Source organism: Paramisgurnus dabryanus, chromosome 13 (assembly GCF_030506205.2).
Source record: "Paramisgurnus dabryanus chromosome 13, PD_genome_1.1, whole genome shotgun sequence".
Taxonomy (NCBI): domain Eukaryota; kingdom Metazoa; phylum Chordata; class Actinopteri; order Cypriniformes; family Cobitidae; genus Paramisgurnus; species Paramisgurnus dabryanus.
Genome location: NC_133349.1, coordinates 21,974,151 through 21,985,687, shown reverse-complemented (window position 1 = coordinate 21,985,687; position 11,537 = coordinate 21,974,151). Strand labels below are relative to the sequence as shown.

The 11,537-nt window shown below is 39.4% G+C and overlaps 1 protein-coding gene across 3 annotated transcripts in view; it reads right to left on the bottom strand.

Annotated features, from left to right (window-relative positions):
* Positions 1-1,874: 1,874 nt before the first annotated feature.
* Positions 1,875-11,537, bottom strand: part of col14a1a (collagen, type XIV, alpha 1a) — a 143,583-nt gene continuing 133,920 nt past the window's right edge. The window contains exons 44-49 of one of the 3 annotated variants that reach the window (XM_073811637.1): positions 9,603-9,638; positions 9,042-9,108; positions 8,758-8,946; positions 5,887-5,964; positions 4,727-4,882; positions 1,875-2,698 (exon numbers count right to left, since the gene is read on the bottom strand). In XM_073811637.1, the coding sequence (XP_073667738.1) occupies positions 2,466-2,698; positions 4,727-4,882; positions 5,887-5,964; positions 8,758-8,946; positions 9,042-9,108; positions 9,603-9,638 (759 nt within the window). In that variant the 3' untranslated portion in view covers positions 1,875-2,465. Of the gene's footprint in view, positions 3,372-4,726; positions 4,883-5,886; positions 5,965-8,757; positions 8,947-9,041; positions 9,109-9,602; positions 9,639-11,537 lie in introns of all 3 variants that reach the window. The other 2 variants (XM_065261271.2, XM_065261272.2) reach the window with 2 other exon arrangements.

Sequence of the window (11,537 nt, the reverse complement as noted above, 5' to 3'; positions counted from 1 at the left end):
GTTATGTAAAGAAAATTATTGATATTTTTAATATTGACCAAATACGATCATGTCAAGGATTGAAATTAAACATTGATGCTCCAAATATCATAATTAAGTTTAAGACTTAACTTGAATTTCACAGACGCAGGGTCATATAGCCCTGGTTTAGTTTAAATTTTCTGGTACAAATGACTTAAACAGTTCTGAGGTCTGATCCTGCTTCAATTGAACTACTGCTTTACTCTTAATTAGCCGCATGTGTCTCTATAAGCCCTTTCCCATGCCATTTTGTCCTTTTATAAAGTCCGTTTAACTTTTAATGTTGTGCTGGAATGGAAATGAAACGCCCTTGTTATTCACTGTTTGTTTTCTGTAGCTGGCACTCATTTGGGGTCCACTGTTTTGATGTAAACATAAAACAGAGTTACAAAAAAGTGCACTTTTTATATGCATTGATGCCAATGGATGTGCAATTATCTGACCTCACTATACCCAAAACGTTTACATGCAAATACTCAATCATTTGTGTGTGTGCACCAAGCAAAGCAAAACAATACAGACTAGACAGGGCATCATGTTGAGTCATAGTCGTAGTACAGTTTTATTGGTTACAAAAACAAATAATAAAGTAAAAATAAATTACTTTGTAGATTTAAAGGTCTGGTGACGAGTGTTCACTGGTACCTGCTCCATGTGCAGTTTGATTTATTCTGAAAGGACGGTAGACCACAGGCCTAACTATTCAGACCTCATTCACAGTGAACAGGACCATAGACTCCACACTCCTCTGAGAGCTTTCACTGCATTGTCCCGTGGATTTGCTTGACTTGATCATATGCACGAGTTCACAATAATGTGTGATAATACAAATACAATCCATTTGTGGCATGTCATTGAGTGTTACTTAAAGAACCAGTGGAAATGAAGACATTTGGATTTTTAATGGGTTTGATTAAGAATTCAGCTTCATAAATAGTTGCTAGTGACAATAACATCAAAAGCTTGAACGGAGGTATTTTCTTCTCTAAATAACTTAAGCAGCCAGTATAAGATAACTGCTAAAAGCTGTAAACATTTGTAAATTTCTGTAACATGGTTGATCACTTAAAGGGATAGTTTGGCCAAAAATGATATTAAACCCATGATTTACTCACCCCCAAGCTGTCCGAGTTGCATATGTCCATCGTTTTTCAGACAAACATATTTTCGGATATTTTAGAAAATGTTTTAGATCTTTCAGTTAATCAAATGTAATGTTACGGGGTCCACGACCTTCAAGTCCAAAAAAAGTGTGTCCATCCTTCACAAATTAAATCCAAACGGCTCCAGGATGATAAACAAAGGTCTTCTGAGGGTAATCCGCGCGGTGCTGTTGTAGAAATATCCATATTTAAAACTTTATTAACGAAAATAAATGCCTTCCGGTAGCGCCACCATCTTAGTCGCGTCCGCATTCAGGATGAGAGCTTACGCAGCCTACGGAGTCTACTCTGCTGCTGCTCTGTCCCCCCGCCCTCCGAATTTGTCATACGTCACTAAGAAAAGTGCGTACACTACACTAATACTCTCTCCTGAATACAGAGGAGTCTAAGATGGCGGCGCTACCAGAAGGTAGTTATTTTCGTTAATAAAGTTTTAAATATGGATATTTCTACAACAACACTGCACGGATTACCCTCAGAAGACCTTTGTTTATCATCCTGGAGCCGTTTGGATTTATTTTGTGAAGGATGGACGCACTTTTTTTGGACTTGAAGGTCGTGGACCCCGTAACATTACATTTAATCAACTGAAAGATCTAAAACATTTTCTAAAATATCCGAAAATGTGTTTGTCTGAAAAACGATGGACATATGCAACTCGGACAGCTTGGGGGTGAGTTAATCATGGGTTTAATATCATTTTTGGCCGAACTATCCCTTTAAAGGATCTGTTCACCCAAAAATTTAAATTATCCGTTGTCATTTCCCTTCTCATTTAGTAACTTGATCCTTTAGTAGAAAATCCTACTTTGTGCATACCATAAGCTAGAGAGCAAAGCTATATCAATATGTTTACTGAATAACAAATCTGCATATGGCTTCAAAAGACAATTCACAAATCATAATGACAAAATTTGTATTTTTGGGTGATTTGACCCTTTAAAAATAAAAATTACACAACTGTACAGACGAACCCTCCCCATTATCATGTACAAAATATATGGACTACACATAAATCAAAAACCACTGCTTTGTCTCAACTTGCTTCTCATCTTTTTGGCCACATGCAACCTCGCAAAAACAGAAAAGTCACTGGATGAATCAGCACAGTTTCATTTCCTAATCGTCTCCCCTCTCCCAATAAGGATGCATATAGCAGGCACTTTTCGGAGTTCCCTTCGTCCTACGCTGCAGGATATTCAGATGAAAAGTGTTTGTGTGTAGAGAATGGGTTCGCTGGGGCCGGTCACCCGAGCTATTCGGCGTTCGCTGCCGACTCACCTACGCCCCTTCTTCGGTCGTGCTGCGGGAGAAGCGACGTGCGCCAGGTGACCTCATCCCCGCCGTGTCGGCAGGTTGAGCGGGGCCAGGCCTGGAGGCACGGGGGTCAGGGTAGTTGGGTTGGTAGTACTGAGGAGGGTAGCCGCCGTAAGGGTCCTCTTCATCATCCTCCTCATCGTTGTAGTTCGTGGCGGGGCCGTAGTTTTGGTAGGGGTTGGAGGGTAACTGTTGTACTACGGGGACATTGGGGAATTAGATGGGTTGTCACGGCCATCGTCTTTTAGTCACCACCACCAAGCCAGCGGACGTTGAGTTAGCAAGAAAAGGAAGCAGTAAGGAGAAATACAGAGAGAAGAGGAAATAAGCAGCTGAATCGTCCATGGGAAGTTATGTTTTTACTCTTATTAGCTTAGTTTAGACTGAGTGATCAAGGTATGGCTGGTTAGGATGGTGCAGTTAACCCCTGCTAGTTCAATCAAATCCCATACATACAGGGGGGTCCTGCTCCTGCCAAGCAACTGCCATTGAGATGAATAGGAAAGGATGGCATTTTGCAGATACTGTATAAAATAGACCTGATAGGTTTAGATGGTTAAAATAAGACTAATAATGATGGAAAAAGCTGAAATTGCAGGCGGTTATAGATAAGAGTCAGATTCATCAGAGGCTTGCATAATGTACGGGTTTAAAAGGAAGAGCTTTGTAATGGTGGTGATATTTTTACGGTTTGGGAACCAGTTTGATTCTAAAAAGAGATCTGGGGTTTGTAGAAAAGACCTTCTCCTAAATACAGTCTTTGGTTTCGGCCCATGGAAGGAGAGCGGGGTGTAGAAAGGAAGGGAGAGAGGAAGAGCAGTTGGGTCTATGAGAATGTTTCTCAGTAGTCATTCTCATACTGCTCGAGACCTTCATGCAGACGTGAGATAGTGGAGGAAAGGACCGGGGAAAGAGGAGAGAGAGACACTGTGGTCAGTATCACCTTCATGATGCCATGAACAACATTTGGTCTGTCTGCCTTAGGAGCTGTTCACATTTCGTGTCTTTTGCGAGTGCAAGTACGTTATTTCGAATGTAGACTTGTGGCAAGCACGCTCAAATACATTTTATTCAGCCTGCCGCCATGTTTATTCCAAAAATTAAAAATTAGCGATTGGCCAACATGCATGAAGCATGAAGAAGCATACTGAATCTATGGAGAGTGTGCTTAGCAACAGCAGACGCTGCCAAATAAATTTTTTAAGGATGTCGCGTCACGCCATATTTGCAATACCTTCAGATCTTGTTAGAACAACACCTGTTGATTCTGCGCATGCGCAAAGTCCCTCTCCCAGAGGATTCTGATTTGGCTCTTTATACTGGGAGGCGGGACTAAATGTCAACACCAAATTGTACCAGTGACGCATCTTGTTAAAACTAAATATCTTTGACGCTATGGGTCGGCAAGCAGTCTTTTTTGGAACGAAGCAGGAAAGTGTTTTGTGTTCGGTTTTAGATGCAAAATGTGAACGGCCCCTTAATCTTTATGTTGTCAGACATAAAGAAAAGCTGAGGGTTCTCAATATAGCACTACTAGTTGGTCGATACACATAAAACTTACATTATGCCATCAGAAATGAAATATTATCCCAGAAAATGAAGTCTGAATAAAAATTATTTGGAATTATACCAGGCTGTGTTGCAAGATTTTATGCTGACTGCGAAAGCTTAAAGCTATAACCTTTATAAACACAGAAGTGTTGATGCAGTATTGCCTAAATCTATTGAGAAGTATATTCCTCTCTTCTCATTTAACTGCCTTTCATGGCAGAAACTCCAGACAACATTAGGCTTATATTTCACCACACAAAATTGCAATAATCTGTAAGGCGCCAACTAGAAAGCCTTACTAGCACTTTATAAATTAATTATTTACAGCGTGTTGTCAATTTTAGTCCACTCTGACAAACAGACTCTTGCTTAATACACATGTAAATCTTTGATAGCATTTGCACTCCATGCGAAATTTATAAGCAGTGTAATTGTGGTCCCGGAGCACTGTTTGGGAAGGGCCTTTTTATTAGCAATCTCTAACACGAGCTTGTTTATAACCTAGTAATACGTACTTCAACATGCACCAGAAAAATCTTCAGTACCATCAGTGTAACCTAAAGAGCCATCTTAACTTTCTCCCAGGGTTTAATACTGAGACATAATTTATTTTAGATCATCATTGTGTACTGTAATCTGAAACCTGAATAGTTTTAATATCTGGTTGGGATTACCTCCAACATTGTACCCGAGGCAGGAGTTCTGGTCGCAGTAGCCGGGAGGTCCAGCGGGACCGGGGTTACCGGGTGTACCTGGACGTCCAGAGGTACCCTGAATTCCAGGCCTCCCTGGAGGACCCTGACTGCCTGTCCGACCTTCTCCGGGAAGCCCTGGTGGGACAGATATTGGATTTTGGTAGTCAGCCTCATAAAGCCCTGCATGAACTCCACACTCAGTCTGCCTGACAGTCTGTCTCACATAATACAGTACAACAGTCAATTATCGCTCTTTACGTTTGTGATCTGAGTGCAAAACCCATCTCTTCTTTCCGACAGAAGTTTTAGCCCCAATCCACATCCTTCCCCAGATGTCATTTGTAGTTAGAGCTCCATTGCTTCCATGAATCTCATTTGTGAAGAGTATTGATCAAAGCGCAATTAACAGCGAGCAGATGCTGACATTTTTCAAAGTCTACTCAACAGCCATACTGCTAAAATCGATATGAAAACATTTTCCTCTGACCCAAATATTGTTTCAATATCTGCTTGATATTCTAGACAGGAATCAAAGGAAACAAAACCAGAGAGAAAAGTGTGATGAGGTTATTAAAAGTTTGCAAGCTTGTATTTTCTCTGTCACAAGACATTTAATAATGGAAATTCTTCTAGTCTGTGCAATAAGGTACTGCGCTCTTGTTTTTCCAATTTGGATGAAAATGATTTTTTTACTACTGTTGCTCAACTTGCTTGAGGACAAAGAAGCCATTATTATTGACTTAACAATTGAATAAAGCAAAGCAATCTTGACACTCCCTTTGAAGGGGACAAAGTGAAAAAAAACAATTGATGACTCTGCCACACACTATCAGAAAAGAAAAAAAAGTCAAAATATGCTGTCACTGGGGCGGTACCCTTTAAAAAGGTCCTAATTTTTACCATTAGGTACAGATATGTATGCATTTGGATCTTTGAGATCCTAAAATCTTTGAGGTACTAATATGCATCCATAACGCACCATTATGTACCTGTGTGGTACTAATATGAACTCAAAATGAGTCCATTGCCATTTAACCAATTAATAACCATTATTAATAGTTATTTATTCACAATTGATAAGGATCAGTCTTCTTAAGTTCAGTTAATAGGAAAAGTCAGTGGCTGTAAGAAAAATGTACCTGGAGGTCCTGGGGGACCACGGGGACCCTGTGTCCCTACCCCTGGACTGCCTTTCTCTCCTTTTTCTCCTGAGAGACCTGGAAACAGGAAAAACGGAACTTTGAAAGCCGCAGCCTTGTCTGTTTGTGCAGTTTAACCTACTGGCCTCCACTGGGAGACTATGAGGAAAGAGATGTAAGACTTGGCCCGTGTTGAACACACATATTCTGACAGATCCAATGTGGCTATTGGTGATCCAGCGAGGAAGTAATAAAAAGTCCTGTTTCAGAAACAACTGCTAGGCTTTATAAGAGAGAAAATTTTACTCTATATTGTTGCAGGGATGATGTATGCAGGCCTGGCTCTTCCTAACCTCTGCATGAGATTCCTTGTAGGATTTTTGTTTACATAAACAGACACACATTTTCCCTGTTTTATCTCTTATTAGTAGATCTGTTGTGGGATGCTAATATTTGGTATGTGCCTATTGGGGAGTGCAAGTCAGATGAAAAAAGTATATTTATTTTTCTTTGGTGGTGTTATTAAGGACAGTAGATTTAAGGACTGCAAATATTCAAGACACGATAAAGGAAGATCATGTATATCTACTGCAACTTGTGGAGAATAAGCTGGTTTGTTTAAAGTGGTAGCAAATTTTGGGATCTGAAGCTCTGGGGACCACAAAAATTTAAAATTTTGTTTTTTAAGAAGGTAAATTGCCTAGAGTAATATAGTCAGGAGACCCAAAACGCAAGCCACAACCCAAAAGTCTTACACAGCTCCATTCAAGCCAAAGTAAGTTGCACCTTTATGAGTTTTAGTTGGTGGAACGTGTGGTCGCTTCTAAAATGATTGGTTATAATTTGAGATTTAATCATATGAAATGTTTTTCTGGTGTATTTCAAATAGCTGATCTTGGCTAACTAACATTAATAATAAAAGATTTGGTTTTTATATTATTTAGAATGAGTGGTAGAGTAGCGGTTAAAGGCGTTCTAAGCGAATCTGCGAGACGTTCGTTTTTGTTGACGTTTGAATTGTTTTCAAACAGACGGAGCGTAGCTAACTCCTCCCCCTCCCCCTCCCTTCCGTGCTTTCATCAACGCGCCCAACCCCCACCCCCAAATCCTTCTTGTCGTTTATTGGCTGGAACACTTTGTTATGGTTTTTGTTTGTAGGTTTGGCCACTATGTTGCCGTTTGTGAAGCCGGGGCTGTCTACAGAGATCGCGTTTTTTTACAGTTTGATCAGCGGACAGGCAGCAAGCAGATAGTGATAGTTTGCTGTATGTAACAAAAAATGTTTTATGGTCTAAAACGCGTCAATTCGATTAGAGCACCTTTAAGGGCTGTGTGGCCACTAGTTAAAATTATGCTGTGGTTTACTGTTTAACCACAGAGGCGGCCTTAACATAGAGGCATAGGTAGGCGGCTGCTTGGGGCCCCGTACCAGTGGTCATAGTAGGGGGCCCCCAACCAACCTAAAAACGAAATAAATAAATAAACCCTTATCATCATGAACACTTCAAAAGCATGGTAAATTTGTTTAATATTCTTAAAAAATACGATGAAACTTTGAAGTAGTAGTTAAAATGTCCAGTTCATGTGTATCTTTCACTACACACATTCACCCCCTTCTTTCACAATGAAATGGACTAGTCTGTAACGGTGCACGCTGCGCGGAAGATAAAACAGAGTGACTGGAGGACTGGAAAAGTACACGAACAGAGATGAGTCAAGACAAAAATAAAAGTGAAAATTAAACGATCTTACTCAAGCGGCTCAAATAAAAGAAAAAAGCGAAGATGGGGCTTTGGTGAGTCAACCGCCTCGTTCTGCTAGTAATAGCCCTAGCCTACACTGAGAAAAATGATTTTGTGGTGATGTGAAGTAAATAACGTTACTACAGAAAAAACTAATTTAACCCTTTTGTTATGTTGGGGATGTTTTCGTCCACTATGGGGTGCTGTTAAGTCTTAATTTGGCCACATCTATCTCTGTGTTTCAGCAAATGGAATGATTTTTTGGTGACGACATCTTATTTTGACAAGCATTTTATTTTGGGAAAATGCTTTGAATTTTTTTCAAAAACTCAACAATACACTGTGGGTAAATTCACAAGCCTTTTGTTATGTTTGTGATGAAAACATCAACTAAATTAAACTGCTGTAAAAATCAGATAAATATTTGGTTTTACATTTTTTTGCATAAATCTGTTAATCAACCTCAGTCCTGATCAAAACTACTAAATGTGTAAGAAAAAATCCAGGATTTGTACTCTTTAATTGCCAATGATTTTTCAAAAACTCACTTAAAACTGATTTGGGGAAAAACATAGGCTTTGATGGATTGTTAGTATTTGTGCAGCATTAGATTACATTTTTTCTCCCTCATTTCCTGTCCGTTGCTGTTTTTGCCCCATTGACTTATTCTCCATTGGGTTCCAGTGTCACTATTTAGTTTGTGTAATGCTACACTTTTACACTTTCACTGCTTTCCATCTTAATCTTGGAGTAAAAAATCTTTTGTTCTCTTTTGAAGATCGGATAGGGGGCCCACATACATACCTTCGCCTTGGGGCCCCAATTTGCTAAATCCGCCACTGCTTAACCATAAGCTGTTCAAAGGGGTAAATGTTGTTTTTGCACTTCTCTTAAGTATTATATTGCTTGATTTTAAAGTAATTCATTATTCATTGTGCTACTCCTTTTGTCTATGTATCTGGTATTGTTCTTCACAATTCAAACTTATGTATAGACATCTGGTAATACAGCAAGTTCGCATGATTAAATGCGTACAAATGTGCTGTTGCATTATTCATACTACAGTTAATATCAGAGTTAAGAGTACCCACAGATGCTTGAAGCTATTTGTAATACAGTCAATGTTTACCTCTTTCTCCTGGGCGGCCGTTTTGTCCACTAGCTCCTGGAAATCCGGGTCTGCCAGGTGGGCCCTGCTCTCCCTGCTGCCCCTGAGGTCCCGGCCGACCAGGATCACCTGGAGGACCTTGTATTGTCCGCACTGAAACAGACTGACTGGGAATCTGGTTCATAATCGAGTTGTAGCGGGACATGTGACCTGAGATTGAGACATTCGAGTAAAAAGAACAAAGGTATTCGATTAGCAGGTCAGCTTTCTGTACCATTAAATAAATACTCCACTGCAAGACTTACTCTGAATTAGCTGCTCACAAACTTGCCGTGCAATGGCGCGAACCGCCGCCTGAGACTGTATATCACCCTTCAGAAAGAAACAAAACTGAATTACAATGCTGAGAGCCTGCCGGGATATAAAAACAACATGAACACACACAAATCCGCCTTCGCTGCTTTAAACAGAGGCTAATAGCCTGTACTACGTGGGTGGTTAATTTACCCAATTTAACACCCTTTGTGTGGCACTTAGTACCATGGCAGTGGAAAGATCAGAACAGAAGAATAAAAGATTATATTACTGTGCACAAGCTCTGAACTGAGTCTCATGGCGAGGTTGATGGATAGTCGCAGCTCTACCTGTATGTCTATTAATGCTCCAGCCTCGACTGGATTAAACAGTGTAAAGCAAGAAAGGGACAAAGCGGATCTATGTTTCAGTGCTTCCTCTGATATCACAGGGTACTGTATGTTAGCATACTGCTTAATCCTTGTGCTGATAAACCAAGTAACCAACATTATGTGTGGCAGAAATGGACAGCACAGCCACCCCAAAGTAGTTTAGATGCAGATCAGACTTACTCTCTCTCCCCGATCACCTTTGACACCGGGAGGACCCTGCGAAAAACAGAGATGCGTTAACTATTTTCATAATTAACTAGAATGTGGATTATCTTAATGGGTCACATCCCTTCTTAAATGGAAAGTTCACCCCAAAAAATTAACATTTGTTTATCATTTACTCACCCTCGTACCAACCTGTATGAGTTTCTTTATTCTGCTGAACACAAAAGAAGATATTTTGATAAATGATGGTAACCACGCACTTGATGGCGACCATTGACTTCCATAGTATTTTTCTAATACTGAAGTTAAGGGGTGCCATCAGCTGTGTGCTTACCGTCATTTATCAAAATATCTTCTTTTGTATCCAACAAATACAAACAGAAACTCATACAGGTTGGTAAAAGGGTAGGTAAATGATGACAGAAGTTTCATTTTTGGGATCAGCCAAAGACATCCGCTTGCTCATGTACGTAGATAAACATTTCATGTTTATGAATTTTTATGTTAATCTGCAATACCACGATTATCCACTACACAATTTATAAAAAAAACTGCAATTCCTTCACAAAAATGCATTAATTGTATCTTTTTTTGCATTAAAAAAAGCGTTTCTGATGAGTTTTTATGTTAATCTGTAATACCGCGATTATCAACTAGCGCACTTACCCAATTTATTAAAAAACTGAAGCAAAAAATATTTACTAATTTTAAACTGTGTATGTTTTGATAATCATTCTGAATCTGATCTCTAACAAAATTCCTTCAGAAAAATTCTATTATTTCAGCTTTTTGCTAAAAAAATATTTTCAAAGAAAAATGCCCATATTTAAGAGTTTATAAACATATAGATAAAATTAAACTTTTTTCCTATTTTCTTTGTTTGTTTGAAAGCAGAGGGTCTGTTCTTTTATTTGATATATTTGTATGTTTATATATTTTAGAAGAAAAAATTCCTGGAAGGCATTGTGTGAATCTTTTGTGAAAATCACCAAAAATGCGGGCAGGCAACTTTTCAAAAAATGATGTTTTATAAACAAGGTTTGGGAGGGGCCGATCAGTCAATGAACACGGCAGGCTCTCGATTACTAATCAATGAACACGGCTGGCTCTCAATCACTAATGAACACAACAACTCAGCACCAGCTCTATAAATAATCAAGACTCCTTACCCTCATTCTTCAGAATTATTGCAAACCCACCTCCACCCCTTCGTCTCACTACATACATTCAGCTCAGCACCGGGGATAACCCGGGTCAGGGCATGGCCCAGGCCTGGGGCACCTTCCCTAGTCAAGGGACGAACGTTCCGAACTCAGGGGGGTATTTCCCGAGCTCTGAACCCTCGCCCCGGGACAGCACGCCAAACACGCATATCAGCAGTTCCACTTTATTGTCAGTGAGGCGAACTCGTAAAATGGCTGGCGGGGAATGAGTTAATGGGGTAAATGACAGATATTTAAATATGCATATTTATGTCGGCTAAACATTTATACGCTTTATTGCTTAAACCCATCATAGTTCACACACAAACAAATAAAAAATTGATATTATAATATTATATGAATTATAATAGAAATAGCTGGTGTTTTACATAATGACAGTAATTGAAATATAGCTGGAAAATTGTTGTAGAAGGCAGTGGACTTGTAACACAAGTGGTGCTTTGATAGCTGTTTAATGGAGATAAATGTAGATATGCTTCTGTGCTGACAATCTAACAGCATGTTAAACATTCAATAAAAATATTCAAGTAAAAAATGAGAAAGAAATCTTGATAATTCATTGACTAGTCAATTGGTAGGCTTGTCAACTTTCCGGACCCATCCCCAATTCCGGTAATCGTCAGAAAGGAACGTGAGGGGCATGGATAACTGCTAATGTGAATTTACATCTTTACATTAAGGTTGCATTTATGCATTTTGCAAATACTCTCATCCAAAGCACACTGCA